The sequence below is a fragment of the Antechinus flavipes genome, chromosome 3 (genome assembly GCF_016432865.1).
Source record: "Antechinus flavipes isolate AdamAnt ecotype Samford, QLD, Australia chromosome 3, AdamAnt_v2, whole genome shotgun sequence".
Lineage (NCBI taxonomy): Eukaryota > Metazoa > Chordata > Mammalia > Dasyuromorphia > Dasyuridae > Antechinus > Antechinus flavipes.
The window spans coordinates 432,349,617-432,369,330 of record NC_067400.1 but is presented as its reverse complement, the minus strand read 5'-3'; the positions used below and the strand labels follow the sequence as shown (position 1 = coordinate 432,369,330).

General features: G+C 33.1%; 1 protein-coding gene across 6 annotated transcripts in view; it reads left to right on the top strand.

Moving 5' to 3' along the window:
* SLC4A10 (solute carrier family 4 member 10) overlaps positions 1 to 19,714 on the top strand; it is a 366,372-nt gene that overhangs the window by 125,627 nt on the left and 221,031 nt on the right. For all 6 annotated transcript variants that reach the window (XM_051986269.1, XM_051986272.1, XM_051986271.1 and 3 more), the window contains exon 2: positions 18,369 to 18,450. In XM_051986269.1, the coding sequence (XP_051842229.1) occupies positions 18,369 to 18,450 (82 nt within the window). The remainder of the gene's footprint in view (positions 1 to 18,368; positions 18,451 to 19,714) is intronic.

Sequence of the window (19,714 nt, the reverse complement as noted above, 5' to 3'; positions counted from 1 at the left end):
AGCATTTAAAGAATCTGTATATTCAGAAATGGAGAAAGAGAAATAACAATGAAAGATGCTGAACCCATGAACACTCCTAGCCAAGGGATGATTTGTCCACTTCTCTGTCCTGAAATATCTCCCCATATTCCTTGTTTTTGTTCCTCCCCTCTTTTTAACTAAAGGATCTACAATTTATCTCTTAGAGATTCTTTGTGATTAATGAGCATCTTTACAAAAATTTTGAAAAAACAAAAGTCCTCTGGAAGTGTCAGGAACTATAAAACTGTTCACACATTAGAGTAGATTGGTTTAATTCAACTGTTCTAATATCTGATCTTTCTGACTTCATCCAAAGAATAGATGTTTTTGTTGAATGTAAGGGAGAGATAGGTGAAAAAAATAGTATAGAAATCTTAGGGTATTAGAGAAGACCAAAACAAGGTACCCAAGAAGAAGGCTTAGTATAACATTTGAATACCAGGAACTTGAAGGAAGATTGTAAATAAGGAAGTTGGAGAAATGTGCAGAAGAGGGGAAGATGTAATATGCATTTATATACTCCCTATCATTTGCCAGGTGTTTTACAAATATTATTTCATTTGTTCTTCACAACAGTCCAGAGAGGACTGGGCTGTCATTATTCCCATTTTACAATTGAGGTAACTGTGGCAAACAGTGGTTGTGACTTGGACATGCCTGAGGACAGATTTGAATTCAGGTCTTCCTAATTCCAGGCTAATGTTCTACTTATTGTGCCTCCTGGTTGACAGAATGATTACAAAAACAAATTATTGTGATTTTAAAATTGTGATTAGCAATAGTTTTGCTTCCACAAAAGGAGAAAAAAGTTCTTTCCTCTCTCTTCCTCCCTTCTCCATATACCCACTATTACTAGGGCTGACTATATTTCAATTTTATTGTGAATTAAATGGGCTTTTGTGGTGTAGTCTATAAATCTGACCCTTATCTAAAACACTGTCTCTCTGTGTGTATGTGAGGGGAATATTTTGATTTCTAAATAATTAACTTAAGAAGGAATTTTTGGAACACAGCTGGTTTCCATAGGTTGCTTTACCTCTCTGTAACTCAGTGCTTTCATTTGTAAAATGAAACAGTTAGACTAGACAGCTACTAAGGCCCTTCCTACCTTTGATTCTTTAATCCTATTAGGTTAAAGGAATTATGCAAGGTTCTGAAACATTAAAGATCAGACAGAAGATAGTCTTTGCCTCAAAGGCCTGATATCCCACAGAGTGGATGCAACATATACATATACAATAATTTACAGATGAAGAAAGTGGTAACAATCCCATCATCAGAAAATGGCTCTGAAGAAAGGAGCGGACACATAAATTAAAAGAAGTTAAGGTTTCTAAGAGGTAAAAAGGGGGAAGGAACATAATCCAGGCATGAAAATTGACAAAAGCATGGAGACTAGAATGATGGAATATTAAATTCTGGGAACAGCAAGTAGCCAAATTTGGCTAGACTATAGAATGTGTTATAGTGCCAGAAAAACTGAAGCAAGACAGAGATTAGGTTTTTAATATTTTAATAATGGAGAATTTAGGCTGAACAATTCAGGGAAATTGAGATATTGCAATTCTGGGAAACAGGCATTACAGTGTGAAAGTGAATTACCTAAAAAAACAAGGCAAGGAGTTTGTATTTTATCTTAGAGGCAATGGAGTACCATCAAAATTTGTAAATTCAGAGCAATGTTGTCAGTCATGTGCTTGGTTTCAGTCTCAACTTTGGTATTAACAGTATGTTTTGGCTAAGTCCCTTAACATATCTGATCCCTAGTTGCCTCATTAATAAAATGTGGAAGCTAGATTGTAAGATCTCTAAAGTCCCTCAAATATCACATGGTATCCTAGGAATACAGAAAAAGAGAAAAATAGATCAGAAGCTTGAAGTTTAAAGTGTTATAGTAAAAAGATCTAGTTAATAAGTAATAATTGAGATTTGGATATCCAAGGATCAGAAGGAGAAAGGAATACCATGAGCAAAGATATGAAGGTCAGAACAAACACTATGTGAACCAAGAGTTCACATTGCAAAAGGAATACATTTTTTGACAATTGAAACAGAAGGGATGTCCCTGACATGTATAACTAAGTTTTATTAAAGTTGTATGTATTTCACAGTTCTTAATAATAATCCTGGAGAAAGATTTACCTCAAACACTGAATTTTGGAGGCTCCACAAGAGGTCATGGGTAAAACATTATACTTCTTTGTTTCTGTTTTCATTCCAGAAGTGAAAACTTTGGATTAGATGATCTTTAATGTTCTTTCCAGATCTAGAAGGTACATTCACATGATCTTCCATCCTGTCAGAGATGGCATAGAAAATGGTACTTTGTATCTATGCAATCTAATCTTTTTAAAGCCTGTCATCAGAGTTTTGGGATATATATATACACATATACATTTATGTGCATACATACACACATACATATATATATACACTTAAGTACATGTATACACACACACACACACACACACACACATATATATGCACATATATATTCAGGTTTCTTCCTTTTGTAACTTGAATGATTTTAAGAAAATTTGTTACCATTTCTGATCATATGCAAATTAGTCTAGTTGCAAAGAATGATCTCTAGGATCATTTTATTATTTTTTGCCTTTTGCTCATTCATCAAAGATAAAGATGCTTCATATTGCATTGATAGAATGACATTTAAAATATTTTATATAAAACTTTCTTCATCTAAAGCTAATATATGATTTCTGGCTTGGGGTAGTTATCCTAATTCTACTATTTGAAAAACTTCATTTTTTCTAGTGATTTTTTAATTGTTAAAAATTTTAGAAAAATAATTTTCATCTCCTTCTGACTTAAGTCTAGGTCTTTGCAATTATAATTAATAATCCATATATTGGCAAAATCACTTCCTTTATTATTCAAGTCAAAAAACATTTATTCTTGGTAAATGTGCAAGCCCCTTAGTAAGTGTGTCACAATCCTTATTAGCCAAACAATTTTCTCTTCTTTTTTTTTACTTTATCATATAAGGATAAAGGATATAAGGATATTGGCCCATGAAAAGTAGAGATGTCTTTGAATAAATGATATGTAAATTTCATAAGCATATGCTTTAGTTCTGTTCTCTATATGGCACATAGGTGTTTAATAAATACTTGCTGACTTATTGATTAAATTGCAGTTTCTAAAATTCCTTTTCTGTGTTTTGGGGGTAACAAAGTGTCCCTATGAGTAATTTGGCAGCAAAAATATAGCAGGTGCCTGATTATGTGGATTAACTTTCCAGAACTGGGAACAAGACAATGTTGCCTTTTTTTATACAAGACAGCAGCAGTATCTTGGCTACTTGAACCATTTCCTCCATGCTAACATTTTAGCAGAATTGATAACTTCTCTCAAAAAAGTTCTTTCACATTTACTTATTGAGCTTGTTTAATTCTATAGGAGGGAAAAAAATCATTTGCAAGGCATTTCAAAGAAATGTATGTTGTATTGGAATTCTTAGGATGTCATTTTTCATAGTAAATCTAAAGAGTGAGAGTAGATCACACCACTCTATCAATCTCAGATTACATTCCTCATTCATCTACCAAAAACTCAAGTCCTAAAGATAGGAAGAGCCTCTACCCCTTGCTTCCACAATAGCATTGATATGTGGAGGAAAAATCGAGGAACGTGATTTTCCTTTTTTTCAAAAGATAATTTGCCAATCTGTCAGATATAGGATAAAAGCAAAGCTTCATTCACAGTCTATCTTTTAGCTGCTTTTTAAAAAATCCCTGTCCGTGGTCCTGAATCTAAGTAAGTGCATTTGAAGAATAAATTTTTCTGTCATAAGCTATTTTGGTATGCAGCTTTCCATGAATCTCCTTTTAGTCCCCTCCACCCCCAAACTCAGTCTTTTATTATAATTTTCCTAAAATAAGAGTTTCTCTTCATTGAAATTATTTAAGTGAAGACCGGATGGTCATTTATGTGACGTGTTGTAGATAGGATCTTTCTTTAGGTACAGAGTAAAATAGAACACATCTGAAGTCCTTTTCAAGTCTGAAATTCTTTGATTCTAAGAAATGAATTTGAATTTAACAAGGAAGTAAGATCAAAATAATATTAGGGAGATTGTTAACTCCAAAGATGAATACAGAATAACTGTAAGGGGAAGAGCAATAAGACTTAGCCACATACTCTTAATATATCCTTTAAATATGCCACAGGAAACTATGAAAACTAAATCATCTTCTAAAGAGTCTTACACCCAGTGGTACTGTTTAGTTTCTTGGTTGTATTTGTATATGTGTATGTATATATTTTGCCCTCTAGTCTGGGAGTCTAGTTTCATAAAAGTAATGCAACTACAAATACTGGATATGTATTAAATTGCTACTTGGTTATTTTTCTTCCCAAAGTACTATCAGTGAGTGAACTATTTTCATGATTCTTGCATGTCTGCTATTTTATTTTATTTTCAATAGTATTTTATTTTCCAAATACATGTAAAGATAGCTTTCAACATTCATTTTTGTAAGACTTTGTGTTCCAGACTTTTCTCTCTTTTTCCCTTTCTTCCTTTTTAAGACAGCAAGCAATCTGATATAGGTCAAATGTGTACAATTCTTTAAAACATATTTTCATATTTTTCATGTTGTGTGAGAAAAATCACACCAAAAGGGGAAAAAACACAAAAAAGAAAGAAAGATGCAAACAAAAAAAGATGAAAATACTATATACTTTGATCCACATTCAGTCTCCATAGTCCTCTGTGTGTATGTGCAGATGGCATTTTCCATCCCAAGTCTATTGGAATTGCCTTGAATCACTGCATTGTTGAGAAAAGCCAAGTCTATCACAGTTGGTCATTGCATATTCTTGTTCTTACTGTGTATAATGCTCTCTTGGTTCTGCTCATTTCACTCAGCATCAGTTCATGGAAGTTTTTTCAGTCTGTTCATCATTTCTTGTAAAACAATAATATTCCATCACATTCATATGCCATCACTTATTCAACCATTCTTCAGATGGGCATCCATTCAATTTCCAGTTCCTTGCTACTACAAAAACGAATGCTACAAACATTTTTGCATATGTGAATCATTTTTTCCTCTTTTATGATTTCTTTGGAATACAGATCCAGTAGAGACACTGCTGCATTGAAGAGTATGCAGTTTTATAGCCCTTTGGTTACAATTCCAAATTGTTCTCTAGAATGGTTGGAACATTTCACAATTCCACCAACAATATATTAGAATCTATTTTCTCCACATCCTGTCCAATATTTTTCATTATCTTTTCCTGTCATCTTAACTAATCTGAGAGTTGTGAAGTGGTACTTCAAAGGTATCTTAGTTTGCATTTCTCTAATCAATAGTAATTTATAATTTTAGAACAGTAATTTTTCATATTATTAGAAATGGCTTCAGTTTCTTCATCTGAAAATTGTCTGTTCATATCCTTTGACCACTTACCAGTTAAATGACTATTATTCTTATAAATTTGAATCAGTTTTCTATATATTTTAGAAATGAGGCCTTTAACAGAAAAACTGGCTGTAAAAATTGCTTCATAGCTTTCTGCTTCCCTTCTAATCTTGGCTACATGAATTTTGTTTGTTCAAAATCTTTTTAATTTAATGTAATTAAAATTATCCATTGATAATTTTGTAATTTTTGTAATGTTCTTTAGTTCTTTGTCTATAAATTCTTTCCTTCTCCATAGATCTGACAGGTAGACTATCCTTGTAAAACTGGTATTTCAGAAAGAATAACTATGGTGCATCAAAATAGGACATCCAAATGGTATGATTGGTAACTTCTTAGATAGGGAAATGATGATTCAATCCAATTCATTTAACATTTATTAAGTACTTACTATGTAAAAGATATTATTTTCTTTGGATGCTGGACATAAAAAGATAAAAAAGTTTCTGCTCTCAAGAATCTTAGGTTACAATATGTACACAATTAAGTACAAGGTAATTTGGAAAAGAAGATAGGACTATAAGTAGGGATATTAGATAATGTGTACTATAGGAGATCTGACTGATCTGAGACTTGAATGCTAGAAAATCTAAGGAGGTAGAAGTGAAGAGGGTGTACATTCCAGATATGGTGGAGCGCAGTATGTATGAAGGTATGGAAGCAGAAGATGAAATGGGAAGTTTTGGAAATATTAAGTAGGTCACTTTGAATGAATATGAATTATGCAAGAGTGAAATAGTAAAAGTCTGTGAGAAACTGGAATCTATAGGTACATATGATCACTAAGAGCCAGGACCTCTTCTTAATAAATAATTACTCAAGATTTACTTCATTTTCTGATAAATACTAGGCAGCTAAGTCAAGGTAATAAAAGACTATAAACATAGTTAACTATATCTTATCAAAAATTTGATAAAATCTGCCAAGTACCTCTTATGGATAGGATCTAGAAACATGGATTTGAGTGACAGCACAGTTATTTTACCAGAACTAGTTGAAAGACTGTATCCAAAGAATAATTGTTAATAATTAAATGTCAGCTTTGAGGTAGGTTGCTAGTGAAGTGCCTCAGGACCCTGTCATATTTAAAATTAATTATTTTGAAGAAGACATAAAAGCTACCCTTATCAGATTTTCATGACACAAATCTAAAAGGAATAGCCAACATGATGGATGATCCAAAATAGTCTAGAATAATTAGAAGAGTGGGATGAATCTAAGATGAAATTGGATAGAGATAAATATGAAATCATATATATAGAATAAAAAATTAATTTCTCAAATATATGATGACAAGGCATGGTTAGATAATAGTTTGAGTGAAAAATATTTGGAGCTTTTAGTGGACTTGAAGCTGAATATTCATCAACAATATAATTTGACAAATCATAAGTCAAGTATTGTGCCTAGGACACAGGAGGTAATGGTCCTTCTGTACTGTGCCTTGTCAGTTAATATCCAGATTCTTTTAATTAGTTTTGGATACCACATTTTGAGTAAAAAGCATCTCTATTGAAAAAAGCCTTTAATTTTGAATCATAGGTCTTAGATTCAAATCTTAGCTGTGCTACTGAGTATGTACAAAACATCACTCTTAAGTCTCAGTTTTCAGTTCTGTAAAATAAGAGATCTAAATTGCTAAGGATCTAAAAACTTCAACAGTGATGCTACAGCAAATTGGAATATATTCAGAGGACAGCTGCTCAGCTGGTGAAAGGACTAGAAACTAAATGACAAGAGGAAGTTCTAATGGAAATGAGATTATAAAGCCCAGTTACCTCAAATATTAGAAATTTTAAATGTCGGTCTTGAGCATCTTAATACCTAAGCATTCCATGTATCCTTTGGAAGAAACCACACATGAGGAGTCAATGGTTGAAGTTATGTGAGGAAAAAAAGATTAATATGAACAAATCAATCAACAAGCATTTATTAAATACTCACTAGATACCACACCTTGTATTAAGCTCTGGAGATAAAAGATAAAACTGAAATAGTCCTTACTATAAGAACTTATAAAAATATGCTCTCTATTACATAGATATGAGTAATTTAGGGTGCAGAATGATAGGTATATTTTTGTATACAATATTTGAGGGGCAGCTAGATGGTGCAATAGATAGAGCAATGGCCCTGGAGTTAGGAGGAACTGAGTTCAAATCTGGCTTTAGACACAACATTTATTAGCTGTATGACTCTGGAAAAATCACTTAACCTCAATTGCCTCTCAACTAATTAAATATACAGTCATTGAGGGAATTGGTTTTGTTTGATTATGCATATTTGTTATAAGAAATTTGTTTTTCCCCCACTGGAGTAAAAAATTGGAAGGTGAGAAAATAAAACAAACCCAGAAGGATAGGATTTTCTATGAATGTGAAATGTTGCATGTACTTTCATTGTTATTTTATTTTATTGCTTCCCTTTATTACAAGAGATTTCTGGTGAAATGGGAATAATCATAAATATTTAACAAGAAAAGAGTTTCTATAAAAACACAGGATATGCATAAAAATAAAGCAATCAATAAAATTTAAAGATAAATATAAAAATTAAGAACATTAAAATGGATAGATTTGCAAACAAAATTGCAAAAAAACAAAATTTTCCCATCCAAAATCCCATCAGCATGTACATATAAAGAAGTATATTAAATTGATACAAAATGGGATATAAGACAATTTTGGAGGGAAGGCTGTACTTGAGCTGAGCCTTGAAAGAATCTAAAGATTCTAAGAGAGAAAGTTAAGGAGAGAGTCCAGGAATTCCAGACATGGGGAACATTCAGTGCAAAGAAATGGAGAGGGGAATTGGAACCCAAATATGAGAGAATAGTAAGAAAGCTGTTTGACTAGGTACAGGGTTGTGGTATTATGAAGAGGGATAACATATACTAAACTAGAAAAATTGAGTTGAGTCCAGATTGTAAAGCATTTTAAATGCTAAACAAAAAAATTCATATTTGATCTTCAAGATAACATACAGTTACAGAGTTTATTGGGTGATAGAGTAATATGATCATATATTTTAAAAATCTCTTTGTCAGGTGGATGGGAAGAAACTTGGGGCCAAAAAAAAAAAAACCCAATTAAGAAGCCTTTTCAGTAGTTCAGACAAGAGCAATAAGGGCATGAACCTGGGTAGTAGTGGTGTGAGTGGAGAGAAAAAAAGAAATGTAAGATCTGGAGTTAAAATGACATTTTGTGAGTGATTGAATATGTAAGATGAGTGAGAGTAGACCCAAGCATGTCACTGAGTTTGTTAACTTGGGTGACTAGGAAGTATTGTGGCATCCTCAATAGAAATAAGGAAGTTTGGAAGGAGGGTGGGTTTTGCAATAGCAGGGGGAAATATTGAGTTCTATAATATTTTGAGTTTGAGATGCCTAAAGAATATTAAGTTCAAAATGTTTGGGAGAGCATTGTTGATACAAAATGGTAGCTCAGGAATGAGACTAGCATTGGATATATAGAAAGGCAGTCATTAGCATAGAGAGATGAGAATGAAATTTATGAGAACATGGTGACTAATGATATCTCTGAGAAAGAGACAAACAGGCAAGCAGACAGAGACAGTAAGAGTGGGGAGAAAAAAATAAAACCAAGGGATAACTTTGGGGTACAACTGTAGGTAAGAAGCATAATAAAGATGACAATCTAGACAAGGAGACTAAAACAAGCAGATAAATATGTAAGAAAAAGTAATATAAACTAATCCTCACTACATAAAATATAAAAACTGCCACAGTGTTTTTGAACTTAAAGGAAACATAATCTATGATATTTTTAATGAATGTAAATTAGTATGGTGTCTTACAGAGGATGGTAGCCAGCTAAACTTTATTGTTATGATTTGGGATCAGTAAAAGTTACTGACATTGAAGAAATCATAATAACACAATTGAATTCTTTTTGGTTTCCAGAAAGTTACATATTTGCTACAAATATCGTGTGCTTTTATAGAAACTCTTTTCTTGCAAATCTACCTCCTACCTCTTTATCTTCCCCCACCCTAATCACCCTGACTACCACCAACCCTTACTACCAAAGAAACTAATACATAGAAATTAATTGATAACAAGGTTTAACATATGCAGCTAACTACCTTGGACCTCACATAGTGTTAATGTGATGCAGATGCATCCTCAAGTAGGCCAATTGACTTTGCACAAATGATTATTTCAAATCCACAGACTGTACTTTAATCCTGGTAAGCCATGACATAAAAGCATGCAATTGTTCATAAGGGAAACTAGATTGGAAAGCATGTGTGACTATCATCATTATTGGAAAAAACAAAACTCTTCTGCTGAGAGTGGTCCAATAACATATTTGCATATGAGCACAACATTTATTTTTTCATAGGCACAAGAAAGGTGAGTTATTTAAAAAGTCTTACATAAAGAAAATTGTAATGTTCCCTAGAAGAAAACAAATAATATGCACATTAATTTATGTAATGTATATGTGTGTGTATGTATATATATGTATACACATATATGTATAATGTATATTATTTTAATGTTTATAAGGTATATTATCTACATTATTTCATCTGCAATAATAAATCACTTTCATTTAAAAAATACTAATTTTGTAACTGCATGAAGAGACTGCTGTGGGTGAGTCATGTTAGAATAGCCCTCCTTCTAACATCTGACATGGTTACATGAGTTAACCTTCAGCATTCTTCCTGATAGCACCTCAGAGGAAATGATTACATTCTAATGTGGCACATATTTGATTGTCTTCCAGTGAGTAGAAAAGGATTTTATTTTCTTTGTAAAGTTATCAAGATCAAATCTTGAATAAACTTGTATTAATCTAACAGCCAGAGTATATTTTTATTTCTTATAACATTACAAGGAAAAAATTCCAAACTGTATTAAGGCCCTCACCATCTTTATTGTATTGTTTGGGTCACCTAGTCCTTCAGTTTGATGAAATCTAAGGAAATGTTGCTAATGAGACTAATAGAACATCAGCAAATCCTTCCTTCATTTTCCTATTCTCTTACTTGGACTAGATATCTGACTCTTGTTCTCTCTGATTTTAAACTATTGGCATTGCCTCTACTCAAATAGGACATACTGCAAAAATAGGCCACTGGCAACAAAGTATATTGTTCTCTGCTGAGTTTTATTTCTAATATCCGTAAAACAGTATATGGGCTTATACTGGAGTGAAATCTGTCTATAATCTTTTCCAAATCATCAGTTGAAAGCACTAATCTATAAATAACATGAAATTCAAAGCCATTATCATGATTATTTTAATCAATTAAAAAAGCTTTTTTCTATTTCCCAAATAGGTGACAGTATTTATTCTTATTTAATAGTATTATTAATTAAGCCTTTTCTGCTTTAAAAAGAGCTACAGCTTGAGAACCATTTTTAGCTATCCTGAGAGAGAAAGGAGTTTAAAAAGGCAAAAGGGTATAATGTAAAGCATTGAGTTTGAGCTATGCCTCTTGAGCTTAGACAAGCTATAAACTCTCAGGGTTTATATCTCTTCATCTCTTAATACATGTACTATCTATTTCACTTAGTTGTTCTGATGTTTAAGTGAAATAAAGCATTTTGTTAAATCTGCAGGGCTATTTAAATCTGAGTCATCCTCCTCTTTTCTTTTGTTTAAATATTATGCTAAGTAGGCAGTACCTGTTAAAACCCTTAGTTGGGTTGGTTAGGTTAATGTGATAGGCCTTTTGATGAGCAGAAAACAAGTGTTTTGGGAGTGAGAGGTTGGAATGTGATGCCTTGTTTGATTTAGTCTTGTTGAACTCTCCCTTTATCTCTTCTTGGCCAATGCTTAATACATACAATTGGAACAGCTCAAAAAACATGACTTCCTAGTCCTATAATTTTCAGTCAGTGGAAACTCATTGGGCTTCATATATAAGATCAACTAGATATCTAAAGCATTTTACCCCATTGTAATAAGATATTATCAGGGATGGCCCTAAGCAAAATTGTAAAATAGATTATTTGTTTCCAGTGCACCTTCATTCCCTTTTATGTTCACATTCCCTATGACCATCCTGTTACAATTTGTTTTCCCAAACAAGCAAGTCTTTAGGCCTTTCTCTATCTATTCCCAACCCCAATTTAACACCTTTTCCTATGTTTCAAGCCTTAGGTTTCTTTTCTCCTCCCAACCTTAACAACAACAACAATAAAATACTACAATTCCATCCTACTCATTCTTTCTGCTATTGAATCAATGCCATTATATGACTGGTTCAGCTAATCTGATAAACTGGTTTTGACTGAAGTGGTAGTAGCTGATTTTACTTAATTTTTCAGTTCCCTTCTCTCTATTTATCTTTTAATTATCTTCAGTGAGTGTTTATAATTAATTATTTTAAGAGGAGTGAAAAGTGGGAATTTGGGATACCCTGCAGAGCAAATGAGGAAGATAATTTAAAGCAAGCAAGTTATTTTTTGGGGCCCCTCGAGTCACATCATATAGGAGATTGCTTACCTTCTGTCCTTATATAATCAACTGCAGACATAATATTAAATTAAAACTATTCCTCAGTGAACTTGCTTATTCTCTTGGCTTTTGCTATTATTTCTTCTGTGAGGACAATTCCCAAAGCTCTGTCTCCAAGCCTCACATCTCACCTAGGCTCATCTCCCAATTCTGCACCTGCTTGTTAAAAATTTATATGTGCATATTCTGCTCTTAGTTCCAACTGTGCATGTCTAAAGCTAGTCTATATTCTTTTGATCCAACGCCTTCTCTTTCTTGACATTGCTGTTTCTGTTGATACCATTGTCATTCACCCATTTACCTCAGGTTCAAAAATTATATATTCCTTTTCTTTGCCCCCCATAGTTAGTCACAAGTATTATTTTATTCTTTCTTTGAAATCTTTCCCATATGTCTTTTCTATTCATACTCATTCTACCCTAATTTAAGCTATACTTACTTTACATCTAGATTATTATTATAATCTCCTGACTAGTTTTGTGCAGTCTCTATCTGTCTATATTGTATGCCAGTTTAATCTATTTTTACAGTGTTACCAGATTAATCTTCTTAAAATATCCTTCCCTTTACAAAAAGATCACATCTTTTTGTGGCTCAAAAACCTTTTATTATTCACCATTACCTACAGGATAGACTATGAACCCCTAAGGCTAGTGCCCTTTGTATTCTCCCACCTACTTTTCTAGACTTATCTCCTGCTACTTATGAATAGGAATCTTTTCACTTAACCAAGTTGCCCCTTTCCATCTATGCTTATTTTCAGCTCACTATTAAATTAATCTTTTTTTTTCCTTGCCTGGAATTGCCCTTTTTCTATATGCCTATTTCAGTGATACTATTCTTCAAGGACCAATTCAAGTCCAACCTTATCTAAGAAGTCTTTTACACAATCACAACAACATTCTTTTATCTCTTTATTCTTTCATAGTTAGTCTATGTGTAGCATTCATTTTAGTTAAAAACTCCTACCTGGATGAAGAAAAGGATGGAACCAATAGGAGCCCTCCCATCTTAGGATCTGATGGTTTGACGAATGTCAGTAATTTCCTGTGGTATCATAGGGTATATTTAGCTTATGTATGCAGTAGCATAACTATACATTTTTTTTCTCCTACCAGCAATTCTTAATTTTAATTCAGTGAAGTCCACTTCAAATTTTATGCTAACACTTCTATATCATTACCAGAAGCCCAAATTCTATATATCCTGTGGAGAGAAGACTGAAAGGGTTCTTTTTTCCTACTACTGTGTACCAAATAGAGATAGCAGAAATCATAAAACTGCCAATTAGGTACACCAAAATTTACATTATCTAATCTCAACTGAATCCTCACAGCATTGAAATAAAGATTCATTATACAGTAATTGATTCACTCTCCTATTCCCCAAAACTTTCAGCTGAAGACCTTGTCTTATAAGTAACAGATAATACTAAGACAATTCCTTAAGAGCCTTCCTTTACCCACTCCTCCTTAACTTGTGTCTCTTACACATCTTCCACCATTTTTTCCTCTTTCATTCTAGTTTGGAAGAAGTGACTCTACTTCTAGTCAAATTCTTCTACACATACCTGTATACCATCTGTTTATACATATTCTAACAGATTTTCCCTATTATCATCTTCACTCTAAGATACCTTCACTTACCATTTTATCTCATCTCATTCCCTATCTACTGGTTCTTTTTCCAAAGTCTACAAAAAGATTCATATCTCCTCAATTTTATCCTACCTCCTCATTTGATCCCATCATCTCAGCTGGCTATCATCTAATAACACTCTTCTCCTTTATAACTAAACTCCTTGAGAAAATAATCCATATAGGGGATTTTTATTTCCATTTTTCTCACTCGATTTTCCACCATCTAATTTCTGACCTCACCATTCAACAGAAACCACTCTAAGCAAAGTTAACTATGATCACTTACTTGCTCAATCCAAAGATTTTTTAATCAATCCTGTTCTCCTCTGAACATTTTTGATCATTTCCTGCTCCCAGCTATTATCTCTTTTCTAGGTTCTAATGTCACTGCTCATTCCTAACTCTCTCTTATTGCTCCTCCTTAGTATCCTTTGTCAAATCTTTATCCATGTCATACCCACTAAATGTGATTATTTCTTAAAACCTTATCCTGGGCCCTTTTATCTTTCAGCTTTATATTATTTGGTGATCTTATCACCTTCTGTAGATTTAAGTATCTACTTTCTATGCTACACTGGCATGTCACAAAATGCCTTCTAGATATCTCAAACTATATATCTCATAAGCATTTCAAATGTAACATATACAAAATAGAATTCATTATTTGTCCCCTAAATCCTTCCCTCTTCCAAAATTCCTTATTATAATTGGATACTATCACCCTTCCAGTAACTCAAACTCACAAGATTGATATCATCTTTGATTCTTCCTTCCCATTCACTCCATATACCTATTCTGTTAACAAATTTTGTAGTTTTTAATCTCTAGAATGTATCTTACATATGTTCCTTTCTCTCCAGTCAAGTAGCCACAATCTTAGCAATTCTTGCCTGAACTTTTACAAGAGTTTTCTAATTGGTCTCTAGCTCAATTCTTTCATTTCTTAATCTATCCTATGCTCATTTGCCAAGGTAATTTTTCTAAATCTTAGGTCTGACCAAGCCATATCTCCTGCTCAATAGTAAATTTCTGTTACCTCCAGGACCAGATATAAATTTCTCTGTTTGGTAGAATCACTTTGTAACCTGTCCCTTCCTAGTTTTCCAGGGTTCTTGTACTTTATTTTTTTACATGCATTTTACATTCTATTCTAGCCTATTCACGCTTTCTTGAACATGGCAGTCCATCTTCTAGCTTTTTTTCCTTTGTATTGGTTGCTCCTCATGCCTGGAATGTTTTTTCTCTTCTGATCCACCTAGTAGCTTCCTTTGTCTTCTTTCCAGATTCAAGTCAAAATCCACTTTCTGCAGGAGGCCTTTTCTGTTTTCTCCAACTACTAGTGCCTTCTCTTAGATTAATTTCTATCGATTCTTAATATATCTTGCATGCAACTAATTATTTATGTTATTTCCCCCATCAAAATATCTACTCCATGGGGGCAGAAGCTGGTTTTTGTTTTTGTTGTCTTTTTTGTATCCTCACTGCTTAACATAGTACCTGGAACTTAAGCATTTCTGAAATTTTTTCTGAGTGACTTCCATTTTCTCTTTAAAACACACAATTCTTACATTAATTAAAGAGGATTGACAATAAAAAATCATAAAGGAATGTACATGGGAGTGATAGGGGGAGGAAAAGTAAATAAGAAATGGAAGGAATAGTAACCAAAGAAAAAGAAAATATCCATGATTTAAAGCTTTCCCAACATTTTATCCACTCTCCTTAACTGTCCCTTGCCTAAAATTTTTATTATCTACTTGAGCCTTGATGTGAAGCAAGTTCTGGTTCTGTGATCATAGATTTGCTAGCCAGAATTATTCTTTGGAGTCCTCTGGAATCTGGCTCTTCAACCTGCAATTGGTTATGGTGATTTGGGCTTGGGTAAAGACTTTTCTCTAATATCAACATAACTTATTTGTTTCACTATCTGACCCTCTGAATCTCTGGCTAATGACCTAACATAGTCTATCTTGCTCACAATCTCATCCCTAGAGTCCCAGCAAGAAATGACTTTCCTTTCTGAATCACAATGCTACTGCTTTAAAATTTCAGATCTAATGACTTGACCTTTTAACTCTCTGGCCCAAATGGAATGGATCACTTTTGTGATCTGATTGACTCTTTGAAGTAAACTTTATAAACGATCTTTCATCTGATTTGCCCCTTAGTGAATTAGTTTCCTCTACTACCTAACTCATATAGGCTGCAAGCCACATCATAGTCTTGCCTAATCAAATTTCTCAGAATGGATTAAAAAATCAAAAAGCTTTGAGTGAGCTCTTACTACACATACTGTGCTAAACTGAGTATAAAGACAAAGCAATTACAGTCTTTGATCTCAAGGAGCTTACATTCTAACAAGGGAAACAACTCACAAAGGTAGCTATATTAGAGACATAAGGGAGCATTTTGACATACACCATCAGGGAATAAATACAGAGTTGATTTGATCATGGTTCATGAATCTAGAACTTGGTAGGGAAAAAGGGTGGAAAGGGAGAGGAGAAAAAGCCACACATTGAGAAGATATCTGGGAAATGTATTGAACAAAATGACTTATGGCTAAGGTTTCCCTTAAAATAGTGGTAGAGAAGAATCAATCACCAATCATGAGAGTAGTCCCAGAGCAGAAGTTTCTCCAGATTGGTAAGGCAGTTGTCAAGGAACAGATGACTACACAGGAAGGAGAATTGAATATATGTTTCTTGATCCTTCAGAGTTGCTTTCATTAGATTAAGTGACTTTCTAGATATGAACTTGTGTTCTTAAATGGTCCTAATCTTTAGCTATTGATTGTTGATGTGCTAGACTAACAGACATGATTAATTCATTTTGAATAACTTTATTAAAGACTCAATCAGTCTCCCAGACCAGAATCAAGACTCATTGAGTCTATTCAGCCTCCTTTCCCCTAAAGATTAATCACCAAAATTATCATAATTATGAAAAAGAACTCATTGACATAATGAAATGTTATATTTTTTCTTCTCCAAAAATAGAACACAAGATCAATTTATCATATTTCTTAATCTCATGTGTTCTTCTTTAGTAAAAGGAAAAAATAAATATTTTCTACCTCATTTGGAATATATTAGAAGAAAACCAAAAAACTTCAACATTTCCATACTTTCTTGTTTTGTTCAGTCAGAAAACTTATTAAGACAATTTATTACAATGAATCCAAATTTGATAGTTATGTCTCCTCATAACTTCTCACAGCACATTGGATTCTACTCACTCAAGAATCTCCATCCTCATCTTCCTTTACTTGTGAATCAAAGTTCTCACAACTGTACAAAATGATTAAAAGACTTCCATCTAAGGCTTCTGTCTTAAGTAAAGTGAAATATATAGCTATAGATAGAGCTGAATACTTGTATTCTAAGGGCATTGATACTGACTATTCCTACAAAACTTTCTTCTCACATTTCTTTTCTTTGGATTCCTAATCTTCCTTGAAGATCTAGATCTTTTGTTACTTTCTCCGTGAAGTCTTCTTCCCTGAGAGTCATCTCTTCTTAAATTCCTTCTTTCCTCATCCCTCCCTCCATCCCTCTCTTCTTTCTTTCTCTTTTCTTTCTTCCCTTTCTTTTCCCTTCCCTTTTTTTTCTTTTCTTTTCTTTTTTTTTTTTTGAGACTGAGTCACCCTATCTAGTTCAGGCTAAAAGTACAGTAGCTACTCTGATCAGTACAAAATCTCATTATATTAGTACTAGATTTGATGTAAATAGACATATAATATATGTAAATAGACAATAGCTTAGCACACTGGAACTCAAGCAACACATTAACTTCAGTCTCCCCATCTAGCATGAATCACCTTTCCTGGTTGCTTATATTTCTCAGATTGTTTTGTCTATGTGTTGATTGTCCTCACACTCTCTACTTAATAACGTACATATTTGCATACATGTTATACCTTCCCCACTATCTTTTACCATCCTCCACTGGCCATTAGATCAAAAACAACTTGAAGTCAGGAGTAATTTTATTGTTTATCTTTGTATTTCTAGTGCCTAAAACAAACAGACATTTAAAAGTGCTTGTTGAATTGAAAGCAAATAAATAATTGTGGTTTATAGTTTACCATTAGCACAAAATACTTTATCTAGAAACAAAATAATGAATTGTAGTTCACTCTGTGATTACTACTAATTGATTTCAAGTGATTATATTTCTTTTTCCATTTTTAATAATACTAGCATTTTCTAACCTAACTATAATATTTAACAGTTAATAGTACTAATGATTATTACATTTTGCTTTCTTAGTTCAAAATGTCATCTTGATGTAGGAATTGTATCTCAAAGATTAAAATATATGAAATAAAAAAAAAGAACTAAATGCTATGTTCCCTTTTATATTCCATCAATATCTAGTTTATAAACATCATAAGAGCAGGTGCCAAACCTTAATTTTTTGTATCTCCCCTTGGACCTAGTCCAATGTCTTATGTCTAATAGTTATTAATGAGTAATATTAACATCATTAACATTCTTGATAATTAATATTATGTCTCTTGATTTGCTTATTAATTCCTGTTTCCTTAAAAGGGACTCAATCAACAATACTGTCTACCTTTAACTTCATTGAAAATTAAATAGTTTTCCTATGGATATATTATCAGGCAATTTAATTCCTTCCTTTGTACATCAGTAACTAATCATCAAATACAGTACTTATATTATATTAAATTACATTATTTAAGGTAAAATGGCATTTTTAACCTTTGGGCATTCTTTTTTTCCTCCTTCACTCTGCAGAGAAATGATGAAGAAGCTATTGTGGATAGAGGTGGAACTCGCTCAATCCTCAAAACACACTTTGAAAAGGAAGATTTAGAAGGTAAGAGTTTTCTTTCATTGAACAGCTTATTTGACTTGATTTAAAAACATTATATTTTAGGCAGAAATTGTATGGTAATCATTAAAAATATTTGGGAGAAGCATTATACCATAGCAACTATATTGGAGGAATCAGTTGGGGAGGCCAAGAGGTTCATAGATATAAAGTTGGAAGCAGCCTTCGAGGTGATCTAAAACAACTCCTTCATTTAACATGTAGAGAAAATGAAGCATAAAGCTCTTATGTGATTTGCCCAGTGTCACAAAGTTAATCAGTAGCATAGCTGGGATTTGAAACCAGATTGCCTGATGGCAGCCCCATCTCTCTTGTTACTCTGCTGTTTCCCTTGAAAGTAGTAGGTGGCAACAAGATCAATACCATTCTATATTAATGAAAGTTGGTCAGTGGAATTGTAGTTGGTAAGATAAGTGTTAAGTGCTATTGAAAATTATTGACAGTGTTCTCATTAGTTCTTCAATTAAGCACGTAAGTCTAATGTTTGAACCTATACTTTCTCTTAGATTAAATAGCAATAGTATTAGCACAATCCATCATCTGACTGGCAGGGGTCCTCAAACTTTTTAAATAGGGGGCCAGTTCACTGTCCCTCAGACTGTTGGAGGGCCAGACTACAGTAAAACCAAAAACTTTGTTTTGTGAGCCTTTAAATAAAAAAACTTTATAGCCCTGGGTGAGGGAGATAATTGTCCTCAGCTGCTGCATCTGGCCTGCCAGCCATAGTTTGAGGATCCCTGGATAAAACTAGTCTTAAAACTTAGTTTTCTAGTCTAAACTGAATTCACATTTTCTCTTAGTGGTTAACAACCCAAGGCTTGATGAATTCTGATTTTCAGTGAAAGGAAGAATCAGTAGTGAAAATGGAGGTAATTTTTTTTTTTTTTGCTATAATTCTAAAGGGAAAGAAGGCATGAAAGCACCAAAATATCATTATCTCTACTTTTTTTGAAACTTTAATTGTAAATAATTTTATTTTCAAAATATACCCAAAAATAGTTTTCAACATTCACCCTTGAAAAACCTTGTGCTCCAATTTTTTTCTTCTTCCCTTGCCCAGACCCCTTCCCCTAGATGTTAAGTAAACCAACATATGTGAAACATGTAATACTTCTACATATATTTTCTCTCTTTTTTTTATTATAACTTTTTATTGACAGAACATATGCCTGGGTAATTTTTTACAACATTATCCCTTGCACTCGCTTCTGTTCTAATTTTTCCCTTCCCTCCCTCCACCCTCTCCCCT